General features: G+C 37.1%; 1 protein-coding gene across 5 annotated transcripts in view; it reads left to right on the plus strand.

Moving 5' to 3' along the window:
* The window catches only part of LEKR1 (leucine, glutamate and lysine rich 1), a 204,996-nt gene that overhangs the window by 131,001 nt on the left and 57,225 nt on the right, over positions 1-16,770 (plus strand). For 4 of the 5 annotated variants that reach the window (XM_086391695.1, XM_086391656.1, XM_086391664.1 and 1 more), the window contains 2 exons: positions 5,009-5,086; positions 5,427-5,630. In XM_086391695.1, coding sequence (XP_086247821.1) covers positions 5,009-5,086; positions 5,427-5,630 — 282 coding nt within the window. The remainder of the gene's footprint in view (positions 1-5,008; positions 5,087-5,426; positions 5,631-16,770) is intronic. The other variant, XM_086391684.1, reaches the window with a different exon arrangement.

Below are 16,770 nucleotides of genomic sequence, written 5' to 3' on the forward strand. Positions count from 1 at the left end.
TTCCCTGGAGGAGGGCATGGCAACCAGCTCCGGTATTTTTGCCTGAAGAATCCCATGGACAGAGGAGCCTGGCAGGCTACAGTCCATGGGGTCATAAAGAGTTGGACATGATTGAGCAATTAAGCACAGCACAGCACAGCATCATATGTTATGTTATTGAGTGTTCTGTGATCACTCAACTACAGTCAGACATCTTGGAGTGCAAAGTCAAGCTGACCTTAGGAAGCATCACTATGAACAAAGCTAGTGGAGGTGATGGAATTCTAGCTGAGCTATTTCAAATCCTAAGAGATGATGCTGTGAAAGTGCTGCACTTAATATGCCAGCAAATTTGGAAAACTCAGCAGTGGCCACAGGACAGGAAAAAGTCAGTTTTCATTCCAATCCCAAAGAAGGGCAGTGCCAAAGAATGTTCAAACTACTGCACAATTGTGCTTATTTCACATGCTAGCAAAGTAATGCTCAAAATTCTCTAAGCTAGGCTTCAACAGTATGTGAACCAAGAGCTTCCAGATGATCAAGTGGGATTTAGAAAAGGCAGAGGAACCAGGAATCAAATTGCCAACATCTGTTGATCATAGAAAAGGCAAGAGAATTCCAGGAAAACATCTGCTTCATGGACTACACTAAAGCCTTTGGCTGTGTGGATCACAACAAACTGGGGAAAATTCTTAAAGAGATAGGAATATCAGACCACCTGACCTGTCTCCTGAGAAATATGTATGCAGGTAAGGAAGCAACAGTTAGAACTGGACATGGAACAATGGACTGGTTCCAAATTACGAAAGGAGTACATCAAGGCTGTATTAAGAACCTTTTGATGAAAGTGAAAGAGGAGAGTGAAAAAGCTGGCTTAAAACTCAACATTCAAAAAACTAAGATCATGACATCTGGTCCCATCACTCCATGACAAATAGATGGGGAAACAATGGAAACAGTGAGAGACTATATTTAGGGGCTCCAAAATCACTGCAGATGGTGACTGGAGCCATGAAATCAAAAGACGTTTGCTCCTTGGAAGAAAAGCTATGACAAACCTAGACAGTGTATTAAAAAGCAGAGACATTACTTTGCCAACAGAAGTCTGTCTAGTCAAAGCTATAATTTCTACAGTAGTCATGTATGGATGTGAGAGTTGGGTCATAAAGAAGGCTGAGTGCCAAAGAATTGATGCTTTTGAACTGTGGTGTTTGAGAAGACTCTTGAGAGTCCCTTGGATTGCAAGGAGATCAAACCAGTCAATTCTAAAGGAAATCAATCCTGAATATTCATTGGAAGGACTGAATCTGATGCTGAAGCTCCAATACTTTGACCGCATGATCCTAAGAGCCAACTCATTGGAAGAGACCCTGATTCTGGGAAAGACTGAAGGCAGGAGGAGAAGAGGATGACAGAGGATGAGATGAATAGATGGCATCACCAACTCAACGGACGTGAGTTTGAGCAAGCTCTGGGAGATGGTGAAGGACAGGAAAGACTTGGCGTGCTGTAGTTCATGGGGTCAAAATGAGTCCAACATGGCTGAGTGCCTGAACAACAATTACAACAATTGTATGTTAGTATAATACTTAAATGGAGAAGGCAATGGCACCCCACTCCAGTACTCTTGCCTGGAAAATCCCATGGACAGAGGAGCCTGGTAGGCTGCAGTCCATGGGGTTGCGAAGAGTCGGACGTGACTGAGCAACTTCACTTTGACTTTTCACTTTCATGCATTGGAGAAGGAAATGGCAACCCACTCCAGTGTTCTTGCCTGGAGAATCCCAGGGACGGAGGAGCCTGGTGGGCTGCCATCTATGGGGTCGCACAGAGTTGGACACGACTGAAGCAACTTAGCAGCAGCAGCAGCAGCAGCAGCATAATACTTAAATAAGCTATTTTACAAGTATTAGTGGAGAATGTTAGTGGAGACTCAGCCCTGAATTTTCACTGAAAGGACTGTTGCTAAAGATGAAGCTCCAATACTTTGGCCACCTGATGTGAAGAGCTGACTCTTTGGAAAAAGACCCTGATACTGGCAAAGATTGAAGGCAAAAGGAGAAAGGGGTGGCAGAGGATGAGATGGTTAGATAGCATCACCCACTCAATGGATATGAATTTGAGCAAACTCTGGGAGACAGCAGAGGACAGAAGAGCCTGCAGAAGGCTCTGCTGCAATCCATGGCATCTCAAAGAGTCGGACACAACCTAATGACTGAATAACAACAATCAGTGGAGAATAATGACTTTGACAGGGCAATTTTGTATACTTTTTTATGTCTACCATTTTAGAACGAATGTGTATTCTTTTCTCTCAATGGCATCTAGAGAATATTTATTATTGAAGCACACACTGAGGCTGTTCTTAACAATAGGATGTCATCATGCCTATAAATGAGTCATCAATCTGCATGGAATTCTTGAAGAGTTTACTATTATTTTTAAGGCACATATTTGATTTGGGAGCAGATGTCCATCATTCTGAAATTTTCAAGGCCTCTGACAAGTACAAAAAGGAACCTGGTTACCAGATGTTTAATTTATCTGAGAGAGAAAGATTAATTCAATGATATAGTGGTCTTTTCTGAAAAATAGCATTAAAAATTTTAGTTATCATAGTCTTGAATAATAACTTCCAGTGTTTTTTCATAATGAACCTATTTCACTGACCTGAATTTATGGCTTGTTTATTATTTTTATATTGTAGTGCTAGTGAAGTTGTGGAGAAAATTATATACCTAGACATGTATATTTATACATATACAACCTTTTTCGATCTTTGGCCTTCATATTCCTAAATTTCATTTATTGAAATTTTAAAACATCAATAAATCAGTTCTCACAAATATTAACTCAAAATAATAATGTGTACTTAGTAGCAAAGTTAAGTTTTATGAACTTGTAATTTTTAATGTTTCTTTATTTTCCTGATGCTATCCTAGAACTAAGTGATAATTTAAACTTTAAGAAATAGTATGAAGTTATTCAAATAAATGTTTGAAGTTGAAATAGTTAAAAAAAAGTAGATAATAAAAGAAACGTGTTCTAAAAATTTTTTATAAAAAGAAAAAAATTAAAGTATAGTGTTTAGGGATAAAACTTGGGCAATACAACTCCAAAGAAAATCAAAGTGATTACCATAAAATTCATGAGAATGATTAGTTTAGGGGAGAGGGAGTTGACTATGATCGAGTCGAGGGTATGAAGCTTCTAGACTAGCTGATGAGGTTTTATTTTTTTATCTGGATGGTAGTAATTAGAGTTTCCTCAAAATAATTCATTATATAAATTGTTTGCATAATTTTCTGCAGCTTACAATTTTATCATATTTTACAGTAGAAAAGAAAATGAATAAAAATAAATGAATGCTGTTCATGTTCATTGTATATTAGGAATTAAAGTTACTCTGCAAGTAGGGCAAACCCATCAATAATCTAACATATTTCTTTGTACATTCATAAACTTATTAAAATAACTTATAAAGCTATTTTAAAGTATATTCATATAATAAATTATTAATGAGAAACCTATACAAACTAGAATATTAATCTTTCTTAATATATTAACTTTTGAATATTGTTACAAACCCAATCATATAAGATCAAGATAAATATTTATTTTGTTTTAGAATTTCCATTTCATTCTTTTTATTTTTAATTTTTTTTCATTTAACTTTTTATTGTTATGATAGTTTAAAGTCCACAACAGAGCAACTCAGCCAAACATATACATGTATCTATTTTCCCCTCTCATCCAGGCTGCCATATAATATTGAACAGAGTTCCCTGTGCTATTCAGTAGGCTCTTGTTGGTTATCCATTTATATATAGCAGTGTGTACATGTCCATCTCAGACTCCCTAACTCATTTTGTTGTTTTTAATGGTTTTTATTTCTCTGCTGAGATTTTTTTATCTTTTCAAGAACTAGAGTAGATTTTCCTTTATGTCTTCAAGCAGAATTATAACAGTGCTAATTTCAATATCTGGGTCATCTCAGAGTCAGTCCCTTTTAACAGTCTTTTCTCTTTAGAATAGGTCCTGCTTTTCTGTTTCTTCCTATGTTGAGTAATTTTTAAAAATATATTGTAAACTCCGTGAATGTTATGTTACAGAAATTTTAGATTCTGTTATATTTCTGCAAATACTATTGATGTGGTGGTGGGGAAGAGATTGTGTGGCTTTATATAGGCAATTAATTTGGTTGGCCTAAAACTACAACTCTGTTTCTATGGCAACAGCTAAACTCTCAGTTCAGTTCTTTCATCTTTAATTAGGCTGCTTGGAATCTTCCCCAGGTCACCTGTAGTTTAGGGCTCAACCAGACATATAGACAGAGTTTATGAGCAGTATTTGGGATTCCCTCTCTCTGGGTCACTCCCATTAAGGGTTCACTCTTTACCTCCCAGCAGCTGTGGTTGTCCTCAAACACTGTCCTGTAGTTCTTCAAGCCAGAATGACTGTGAGTTTTCTATTAGACTTTTGGTTCTCCTGTATGGTGCAGTCTGGGGCCTTACTCAGGCTTAACATCATTTAAAAACAAAAAACAAAAACCTGACCCCATGGCTGTCACCTCATTGGAAGTATCAGCTTTCCTCCAGAATCGTCCTGCTTTTGGTCACTTGCACATAGGGGTTTTTCTTTTCTTTCCTCTTTTAATGTTGTCTAAATTTTAGACATTTTATTTAAATGCAGATCTGCCTGATAGGAGATTACTTGGCCAGTACAGAAATGGACTGAATATTTATTTCTTTAAAGAAATGGTAATATAAAGATGCTAAGAAATTTTTAATGGATAAATAAAATAATGATATAGAAAAACACATATAGTTGGACTAATAGATTAAGGTATTTTTGGCAAACAGAAACCTTTTGAGTATGTATTCTAATTTTAAGGAAATCTGTGTATGTAACAACAAGTAGAATATAAAGATAAGAAAAGTAATAAAGGAAAAGTATATCTTAACAAAAGGGAAAACATTTTCACTTTATTTTGAAATAAAATATTTGAACCTATTTTGTATTATTTTAGGAATAAATCTAATGAAGCTGATGAGTGTCAAAGAGAACTTAGAAAACTGAAGTTTGAATCCATTATTTCTGACTCACGGTACACATTGAAAATTTTTTATTTAATATTTTTAATAATTGAATTTGAAACCATATTTTAGATAATATTTAAAATGTACTTAACTTTTTTTTATAGTATTGCTTGTGTAAATAATACCTAACCCTAATTTATAATGTATTGAAGCTGTTCAATGATTTTTGCCTCTGCCTAGATAGGAAAATTTTTAAATCACAGAACTATCTATTTATGTAGCATTCTTATTTTAAAAATTAAAGTTATACTCTTATTTTTAAATGAGATGTTTATATATTTTTGATAAACATAAAAATATAGTATCAAATGCATATTGGTTGAGGTTTTTTTCCTTATTCCATTTTAGGCACACCAGATTGCTTAAAGAAAAAGAAGACTCTTTAATGACTTGTCAACAAATATATAAAACTTTACAGGAAGAACTGACTGCAAAAGAAAGGCAAGAAGATGACTTAAAAAGAAGAATTAATCTTGCAGAAAATGAACTGGAAATAACCAAAACTCTTCTGAATCAGACAAAGGAAGAAGTTGTAACACTGAAAAGTGAAAGGTACAGTCAAGAATAATTTCTTCCAAATATATTTTATGTTTAAGTCAGTAATCCATATATATTTAAAACATCAGGGTCCTATATATTTTGATAACAGTGAAATCTAAGATTAAAGATACATTTCACGTGAAAGGTCATCCTATCCTACCACCCCATTTTACAGGTGATTAAACTGAACCCCAAACTGGTTAAAGGACTTGCTTAACTTCACTGAGTTAGTACAAGTAGGATGGAACCCACATGGCATTTGGTGTTAGATTTTTTGTTGAATTGAAAAGATCATGTGTGGTACTTACACTACTAAATTTCACTTATGCCAGTAATTTTTGAATTCTATCATCTTCCAACAGAAAAACATCTCTTTATCACTTTTTCCTTTGTAAGCTCCTACTTTTCTTCTTTCTTTGTTATTTGTCAACACCTCATATTGAAGACTCCCCAAAAGCACAGATACTTCTGGTATTGAGTTAATATCAAAGATACTAAGAAGCATATTCCTCCAACCATCCTAGATATTTTTGCTCAGTTACTTTGTCTTTACTTATCTGTACTTAATATCTCAACCGTGCTTTCTTTCAGTTTTCATTTGCCTGATAATATCTTTTATTATTTGAATCCTTTTGTTTTAAATCCATATTGGTATATAGCATAATGTTAGGGGTTTTCCTTTTGTTTTGAATTCATATTGGTATATAGCATAATGCTAGGGGTTTTGTTGGCTTTTATTAAATCTAGGAGTCTTTAATGGGAGGTATTATGCCAATTACATATTCCATAAGAATACAAGTTTCATGAGGATAAGAATTTTTGTCTTGTATTATTCTCTGTGTATAGAAGGCATAATTAGATATTTGTTTTTCATTTTTTCTGTCATTTTTCATTTTATTCATTTTATTTTATGAGTATTTGATTGCTTTCTATTTAGAAGATTTATAATCTTGTTTTTGTTCTTTCTGAAGGCAGCTTTTTGCTCCCAGAGGTGGAGTTTGGGAGTGAGGCCTTGGAAGTGGATAGCAGGCACCTTAGAATTAGGTTGTCTCCGAACTTTCTCACCAACACTATGCCCTGGATTGTATCTGTGTCTACTCCAAGCTAGTCAGAGGTCTGTCTAGTTCACAGAGGAACAAGGTTTATCTCTTGTCTCCCCTGAGATAATATTAATTTACTTCTCTTTGGTTGAGTTAGATGAACAATTGCAGAGCTTATTGCCACCCACCACTTATTCCTCCACCCTGCTACACCAGTAACATGCCTCTTGCTAAGGTGTTGCATCTTGTAGTTCTGTGAGTCTTCATCCCACCCCAACTTCTGCCATTTCACAATTTTGTCATTGTTAATCCCAGTACATATTAGAAGCAGCAATTTTATAAGCAGAAAATTTGCAAGAGCCAGATTTACTAATAGTAACAAGAAGTGATGGCAGCTGAAAGACCGACCATGCATAAGAAGAAAGAAAAACTAAGTGCAAACAAATATCTTTAAAAGCATTGCAGTTAGGCCTAATATGCAACAGAGACAAGCACCCCTACACATACCAGTAATCTTGAGTGCCCCTTTGTTTATAGATCGTGTGTGCTGTGCGTGCCCAGTCACTTCAGTCATGTCCAACTCTTTGCGACCCTATAGACTGTGGCCCACCAGTCTCCTCTGTCCATGGGATTCTCCAGGCAAGAATACTGGAGTTGGTTGCCAGGCCCTCCTCTGGGGGATTTTCCCACCCCAGGGACTGAACACATGTCTCCTCCATTGCAGGCGGATTCTTTTCTGCTGAGCCACTGCGGAAGCCCGTGTTTATAGTATGGGTTAATAATTAATGGCCATAATGATGACTGCATCAGAAAGATTAAAATCAGCTATATACTCTATGTATATGAAAGGTACAGAATACCCCACTTCCAGTGATGTCAGATTAATTAGATCTAGCTGTTTATCCAGATGAATTCTGTCTCCTTCATAGTGGTCATTGAGAAGATTCTGTCTTTGTTCAAACATTTCTGGAACTCTTTTCTGAGGATTGGCTTAAGTGTGCATGTTTTAGAATATCCTCAGTATGATGAATCTTTGACCTTTAGGAGTGAATTTGATTTTTAAAACAATCTCAATAGTTCCAGCGAAAGCAAGTTCAAGGAGAATGATGGGAAATCAATCTGGGAAATATCATTGGGGATTACAAATAAAGTAAAATGTTTTCTCTTTTTTTGTATGCTTAACAAACTATCTCTGGCAGCAATTTGAAGATGGCTGTTTCATGAATGTTTTCAGGATTAACAACATTATTAGAATAAATATAGAGCTTTCTTAGGGGACTGTTTGCTTTGAAATAGCATACCAAATTTGCTGTTTTCTTTCTTTTTTTTAAATTTAGTATGACTCTAACCTTATCTTCTATTATAAATGTTAAAGATAATTTAAGTTTTCTGAGAATAGAGACATCACTGGACTATTTTCTCCTCTTCTTTTCCTCTCTTCCCCGCCCCTCTTTTTTCCCTCTTACTGTTTTTCTTTCTTTATTCTCTATACTTTAGTCTATTAAAAAGCAGGCAAGATATTCCTTAGTTGTTTAGTGGCACCAAATGTACTGACATAATGTCTGTCACATAATAAAAATTAATATGTGCTTGTAGCCCAGTAAGTTATTGTATTATTATAGGATTACTCCTAGATAGAAGCACTGTCTTTTTTTTCCTTGTCCAGGGTTTCCTTCACATTTTGTCTGCCTTGTCTTTTATTATATCCTCAGAATCTGGTACATGTATCCACTCAGTAAGTATCTGTGGGGTGGATGAATAACTTGCTTTGGGTAATTCAGTTAACTAACAATTATTTGTTGAGCATTTACTATATGCCAGGTACTCTGTACCCTGGGGATACAGTGGTGAATCTGAAACATTCCTTTCCTCTAAAGCTTACATTCTAATGAGAGAGACAAACAGTAACAAATAAATAAAGTAGAGAACTAACCAGAATAATTATACATTGTGATAACAGATATAAAGTAAAGGGGTGTTGTAGTAGAGACAGCAAGAAGGGATATCTGCTTTGGAAAGGGTGATTGTAAAAGTAACTTCCAAAATGATGCATAAAGGAAGACAAGTAGAGGTTCCCATGCCAAGGGCCAGGGAAAAGTTTTACAAGTGATAAATGAGCTTGGTGAGTTCTCAGAAGTGGCAGTGTGACTTGAAGCCTAGCAGATATGAGGGACACGGGGGAGGGCCAGGTCGTGCAGGGCCTCACAAGCCTGTTGTAGTACAGGTATTAGTTCCAGTGCGATGAAAAGAAACAACTGGAGGGATTTAAGCAGAGGAATAACACTGTGGAAGGATCACTCTGACTGCTGAGTGGAGAAGGGATTGGCAATAGGCAGTAGGAGCAAGTCAGGTCATTTACTGTTTTGATACTAATCAAAGGGTTTTGTACCAAGCAGATGAGAGCAAATAGCCAGGGGCTTACTCCATGTTGAGCCAGAGGAAGATGGGAGAGCCAGGGTAAAAAGACATCCTTAAGAACAAGTGACCTTTCAGAGGCTTTGACATTACTGTCTAAACCTGCCTCAAAATTTTGACTTCATAGGCAAGCTGTTATCCTACCCCTTTCCTGTCTCTGTTTTGGTTCTTTGTCTTCCCCTCCTATGATCATGTGACAGCAGATATTCCTTAAAGTTTATAGATGAACTTGGCTTTCCTCTCTCCACTTTCTTTCCCCGGTTAACTGTCTCTCAACTGAGCAAATTTGCTCTTGGAGCTCTGGTTTGAAGTACCAGTGGAATTTCTAAATAGAGGTATCCTTAAGCAATTGGAGATGTGAAAGTCCTTCCAGAAAAAGAAGCTGGGCTCAGGAAAAAAAAAAAAAACTTAAAATAGGGATATTTGATGAGACCCATAGAGATTCTACTTGAGTAGGACTAGGCGGTGCCTGGGAATCTGCCACACAGCAAGGTCCCAAAACTCTGCCTTGGAAAGACAGCAACCAACAGGCTACAAGATGTGCTCTCCAGAGGCCAGAGCCCAGCTCGCTCAGGGTACCAGGGTGGGCTTTGCAAATTCAGGCACTCTTCCCACACTGCCCCTCCTTCTTCTCCCCTCCCCACAGCAGAGCTGTTTGCCATGGTTGCACTGGGACCATTATGGAAAGTGTGAGACTTATAAGCTATGTAGCTTTAGAAGAGGAGGAAAAAAGATATGAAAAGCCAGAACTGGCTCTAGAAAAAAATTGGCAGAATTTCTGAATTTGGAGCAGGAAAGGAGTTAGTGACTAGGAAATAATTCATCCTTAATACAAATCTAATTAATTATGTATTGCTTTGTCCTCCACACTCAGCTGAGGAGGCTCCCTTAGGAGAAGAGGCTCCACTGGAAGGAAGAGAAGTAGGTCCTCAAGATCCTAGATGCTCGGGGTAGAGAAGGTCTGGCCAGCTTGGTCACAGGCACACTGGGGCTAGAGAGAGGGGTCTCCTCGGGGCATGGCACAGGAACAGTGTCAGAGAAAAGTGTGGCTGTTTTTAAAATTCTGTGTAAAGAGAGGCCTCAACTGTCCTGCTTCCAGGCTATAAGGTCTCTTAGGCCAAGGCCAGAACTCGACCTGGAAACATGAATTTGTGACACCACTTCAAAAGTATTACAGATTAAATAGGGTTTTATGGGCTGGCCTGCAAACCTAATTCCTTTTTGGAAAATTACTGCTATAGTAAAATGTGTTGGGAATTTCCTGTAACCAACTTACAAATACATTTTAGAAGAACATATGTGTTTAAACTTGAAGGCTGCCCATGTATAACACTGAGAAATTCATTTACGAGTAATGTGTGACCTACAGTGGTACCACTGAGACACGCAGCTGTTTGTAACAGCTCACGCCATATACCTTCATCCCCAGGAGCTGTGTAGGCCCTATCTTGGTAAATTCCAAGAAAAAAATATAGAATTATTGTGATTTATTTGCCAATAACATGACAGGATTAGTGAAGAATGTTGTTGGAGGAAAAGCTTCATTGTGACCAAAGTTAGGTGCAATTTTGTGAAATAAATAATATCTATCTGTATCTCAAGCTATCTAGCTCTTTACCTACCTTAACTGAAATTTACCTAATTGCTCCCTGTCCCCGCAAAGCATATGTTTGAGGCTGTAGGGAAGGATTTTATTCCCCTTCTCACACACACATTAACTTCTTTCGCAATTTATTCATCCTCTTCTCTTTCTCTTTTATAATTGAGAGCTATAGACCCTCACCTCAGAAAAATAGACATAAAGCCTGGCAAATTATTTCAGGAGATTCATGGAGTTTCCTGTTCTCCTGTATATGACATGACCCCTTGGAAACATATCTGCTTCTCCAGGCTCTCTCTTCCCCATTCCTTCTTTTCTTTGTTCTCGCCTCCCCTGTTTCTCCCTCTCAAGCTCTCTCACCAGCCCCAGGTTTCACAGTCGTGGGGAGCCCTCTGAATACTTCTGTGGACATGATTTTGTTTTCACACAGCCCCAAGCAAATGCATCATTGTGTGGTACTCATTAGAAGGAATCAGGAATCTGAAAACCAGCCTGAACTCTGCTCTCCTTACCACTTGCCACAGAGGAAAGAGCTTATTTTTCCTGTGTAATTGTGCCATTCCCTCTTCACCAAGCCCTGTGTCCCTATGTCTGGTCTAACTCAGAAGGAGCTTTTCTTCTAATTCACCAACCCAGAGGGAAAGCCATTTTCAAATTTGCACAAAGACTATGGCCAGCAGAGTTGTGGCCCTCTCTTTAGAAGCAGGTATTATTTTCCACATTTTTCTCTTGAGGAAACTGAGGCTAAGCAAGGCTAAGTGTCTCGCTCAGGTTAACATAGTTAGCAAAGACAGAATTCAAAATCTGTTGTATCTAGCTTTTAACCCATGCTCCCCCTACTACAGTTTATACAGTTCTCTTAGCGTTTGTCCTGAAGGGATCCATTCTGTCAGCTTCTCTTTCTCAATCATGTTGTAACACTGAATCTTCAGGGAACTTCCAGCCCTGCAGAAAGCAGAAAATCCCAGAGTACCCCCTCTCCCCTTCCCCTTGCTTTCTTACCCCACCTCTCCACTCTTCCAGGATTCTTTCATTCATTTAATAAATATAATGTGGTGACTTTTGTCTTCCTTTCTGTAGTGCCTTGGCAAAATCAGAAGTAGAACTATATCTTCAAAACAGAAGTAGAATAAAAACATTTCACAACACATTCTATAAGAAGATAAACTTGGTGTTTAGTTACTTTTTTGAGGTTTATCATACTTTCATGAAGGCTAGAAGCAATAACAATATAAAAAAGGATGAGGAAGCAAGGTTTCAAGGGTTCTGTTACCTCGTAGTAGTGTGACTTCAGTTCAGTTCAGTTCAATCGCTCAGTTGTGTCTGACTCTTTGCGACCCCATGAATCGCAGCACGCCAGGCCTCCCTGTCCATCACCAACTCCCAGAGTTCACTCAGACTCACATCCATCGAGTCAGTGATGCCATCCAGCCATCTCATCCTCTGTCGTCCCCTTCTCCTCCTGCCCCCAATCCCTCCCAGCATCAGAGTCTTTTCCAATGAGTCAACTCATCGCATGAGGTAGCCAAAGTACTGGAGTTTCAGCTTCAGCATCATTCCTTCCAAAGAAATCCCAGGGCTGATCTCCTTCAGAATGGACTGGTTGGATCTCCTTGCAGTCCAAGGGACTCTCAGGAGTCTTCTCCAACACCACAGTTCAAAAGCATCAATTCTTCGGCGCTCAGCCTTCTTCACAGTCCAACTCTCACATCCATACATGACCACTGGAAAAACCATAGCCTTGACTAGACGGACCTTTGTTCACAAAGTAATGTCTCTGCTTTTGAATATGCTTTCTAGGTTGGTCATAACTTTCCTTCCAAGGAGTAAGCGTCTTTTAATTTCATGGCTGCAATCACCATCTGCAGTGATTTTGGAGCCCAAAAAAATAAAGTCTGACACTGTTTCCACTGTTTCCCCATCTATTTCCCATGAAGTGATGGGACCAGATGCCATGATCTTCGTTTTCTGAATGTTGAGCTTTAAGCCAAGTTTTTCACTCTCCACTTTCACTTTCATCAAGAGGCTTTTGAGTTCCTCTTCACTTTCTGCCATAAGGGTGGTGTCATCTGCATATCTGAGGTTATTGAGATTTCTCCTGGCAATCTTGATTCCAGCTTGTGCTTCTTCCAGTCCAGCGTTTCTCATGATGTACTCTGCATATAAGTTAAATAAGCAGGGTGACAACATACAGCCTTGATGTACTCCTTTTCCTATTTGGAACCAGTCTGTTGTTCCATGTCCAGTTCTAACTGTTGCTTCGTGACCTGCATACAGATTTCTCAAGAGGCAGGTCAGGTGGTCTGGTATTCCCATCTCTTTCAGAATTTTCCATAGTTTATTGTGATCCACACAGTCAAAGGCTTTGGCATAGTCAATAAAGCAGAAATAGATGTTTTTCTGGAACTCTCTTGCTTTTTCCACAGTCCAGCGGATGTTGGCAATTTGATCTCTGTTTCCTCTGCCTTTGCTAAATTGAATATTGAAAGAATGGACTTTTAAGTTAAGCAAACATAAATTTAAATCCCAACTTGACCAGTGTCAAGTTTGGACAACTAGCTTAACCATTTTAAGGGTCATTGTCATTTTCTGTAAAATGGGCATATTAATAACAGCTACCTGCTTGTAAAAATTAAAACATCTAGTATCATGCCTAGTAGGTTCCTTCTCGTTCATCTTCCCTTAGGTTGTTAACCTCTTAAAGCATCATATTTTATTAATTTTTATACCCTGCACTGGTGATTTAGATATTCAGTGAATATCTGTTGAGTTCAGTATTATCTGCTTTACTTTTAAAGTTGTAAAGATTAGTCCATGGAGTGGTTTATTTTGGATGCACTTCTGTTAGTTTAAAGCATTAAGAAATGAAGTGTTCTAGTAATATCATTCTAAAATAACAAATCTCACCTGATATTTTCCCCCAGACTTACCTCTTTCTCTGATTTCCTGTCTATCAATAGCTTTCAGAACAAGAGACTTGCCAAACTTCTTATGATATCACAGACACTACTTTTAACAGAGGCAGGGTTTGTGCAAAATCAAAATTATCTCTTTGATTGACAATGTGAAGACATCGCTAAAAGAACAACTTGTGAAACAGAATTTAAAGCTGTCATTTGGCATTATGGTTTGACATTTGTTTGCAGTTATGTTTTTAACTACAATTAAGGGAATCTAGCTTTTTGCATATATGTATGAAATTAGATTCACATTTTCTTTTTACTCTAAGAATTTAAAAGTTAAAAGTTTTTTTAAATAAATACTCAATTGTGAGTAGATCCAAATTTTCCTATTAGGCGAACCCCAAATGTTGTTTTTGAAATGTATTGATAATACAGGGAAGAGAGCCCTAAGCTGGTATAAGCTTGAACCAGCTCTGCCTCTTGTGAATCATGTCACTTTAGATAGTCATTTACTACTCAGGATCTTCTAAAAATTAGGGAATTGCATTAATGTATCAGCAAATGGCAAGAAAGAATGACTATATCCCTAGAGCCTGAAACAGTGCCTGATACATAGTGGGTACTCAATAAATATTTGCTGGTTGGATGTATGGATGAATGGGAATGAATTTAATCCCAGACAAACCACTGATCACAGAATTTAAAACTTGGAAGCTCTCATTGTCTGCTAGCAAGTCAGCTTCTGACTTGCCAAGTATCAATTCAGACTCCTGGATTCTAGAGATGACCTTCTTTATTAGATTCTTAGTAAAATCCAAATATAGGACCTGAATCTGTGTTGTTTCTTATTATTCTAAAGCATCAACATCTCTAGAACTGGTTCTACAGAGGAAATTGGATATGTGTATGATATTCAAAAATAGTTACACATTTTCAGCTTTTTAATATATGAATATACCTCTAACAATATTTTATTTCTTGAAATCCTCTAGGTTTCTCCCAGAAAGTCTCACTAGAGTAAAAGTCAAAACTTCATAGTTTCTTTCAAGACAAGAGTGGTTTTTCTTTTTCAGTGTCTTAAGATGGTTTTATATTCCTGAATAATGTGCAAGCTCTTTCTTGAGTGTACTATATAAGTGTGTTTTTATTTTTAGTATCAAGATTATCTTTTTCATACATGTAATCATCTCTGTATACATTACTCAGTGCCCAGCCCATGGTAATCAAGGACAGCATGTTTGCAACATCATGTGTAATCATTCTTTTTGTCTTGTCTCATTAGAGAATTGCACTGAAGAGTCAAGAACAGAGACTCAGCAGGAATCAAAGAGATATGAAAGTCCTAATTTCTGTAGCTATAATATCAAGCAAAATTATCATCCCACACAAGTTCATAAATTTTCTAACAGTTCTCAAAACATCTTATATTTTGTGGAAATGTCATAAAAAAATCACAACTCTGTCAATTTCATGAATGACTATCACTTCATTAACATTGTTTGAACCTTGGCTTACCATATTTTAACTTCTATAATCTACTAGCCTTTCAGTTTTTATTCTAAACAGATAGATACACATATAACCCATTGTACTGGGTCCATTGGAGGAATGTATGTGAAATGGATTCTACTTTTGTTGATATCAAAATTATAACTGTCTCCAAGAGACTAAAATTCAAGCACCTCAAATATTCAATACCATCCATTTAATAGTAAAGGTAACTTCTAATGTACTCTTAGGCACCCATCTGAAAATGTTCACTGGAATTTTCTAATCAATAAAACCTCTTTTCCAATAGGAAACCTGGCTTAAGTGAAAAATTGTTTTGCTCAATATTAATCTTCAGAACAGAGCTTCAGTATAATTTACATTTTAACATTTATCTTTTAATATTTAATAAAGAATCTGAATTAGAAAAAAAAGAAATAAAATGAATCAAATTGCCAGGATTCTGTTGCCTCTCCACTTCTAACAAGCACATAGCCAGTCATATCCATCCTATAGTACTGGTATTTTGAAAGCCAAGTAAAGTATTACTTTATTTCCATTGACTGCTGCTCCTTATTTTGTCAAGTTTACTATTATAAGATTCTAATCATATACCTGAAAGTTGTATAATAACACTTGAAAATAAACCAGCATAGTTTTCTATTGCTACTGTAGCAATTACCACAAACTTCAAACAACACAAATGTATACAGTTCTGGGGGTCAGAAGTCCAAATGAATGTTAAGGGGCTAAAATCAAGATGTCAGCAGGGCTGGCTCTTTCTGGAGGCTCAAGGGGAGAACCCATTTCTTTTTTCTTCCAGCTTTTAGAAGCTGCTGGCATTCCTTGGATCCTGGTCTCATGAATCTAATCTGTGTTTCCAGTGTCATATCACCACCTTCCCTTACCCTCCACATTAACCTTCTTGCCTCTTTCTCATAAAGACCTTTATAATTATACTTAGGGTACACCCAAATAAACTAGGATAATTTCCTCATCTGAAGATCCTTAATATAATCACATCTGCAAAGTACCTTATGCCATATTTACACACTCTGTGGATTAGAATATGAATATCTTTGAAGGCAATTATTTAGCCCACCACAACTGTGACAAGTTAAAGATAGCTATTATCAACCCTAGAGCAACCATGAAATAAAGCTAAACAGAGAGTTATAACTAATATGGCAACAAAGCAGATGCAAGTGAATCATAAGCCATATGTTGTTGTTGTTGTTGAGTCTCTAAAACTCTTTGCAACTCATGGACTGCAGTACACCAGGCTTCCTTGTCTTTCACTGTCTCCCAGAGTTTGCTCAGATTCATGTCCATTGAGTCAGTGATGCTATCCAAAGAAGGCAAAGAAGGCAAAGCAAACAACAGATGGGACAAATAGGCAAGATAATGGATTTAAGTCTACTCTGTCACAATTCAATTAAATGTAAATTGTCTAAGCTTTAAAAGACAGAGATTTTCAAATTGAAAATGAGTATACTACCCAAAGCAATTTATAGATTCAATGCAACCCCTATCAAGCTACCAACGGTATTCTTCACAGAACTAGAACAAATAATTTCACAATTTGTATGGAAATACAAAAAACCTCTAATAGCCAAAGCTATCTTGAGAAAGAAGAATGGAACTGGAGGAATCAACCTGCCTGACTTCAAGCTCTACTACAAAGCCACAGTCATCAAGACAGTATG

The sequence above is a fragment of the Bos grunniens genome, chromosome 1, assembly GCF_055505025.1.
Source record: "Bos grunniens cultivar Pamir isolate PY7600 chromosome 1, Bosgru_T2T1.0, whole genome shotgun sequence".
In the NCBI taxonomy this organism is placed as follows: domain Eukaryota; kingdom Metazoa; phylum Chordata; class Mammalia; order Artiodactyla; family Bovidae; genus Bos; species Bos grunniens.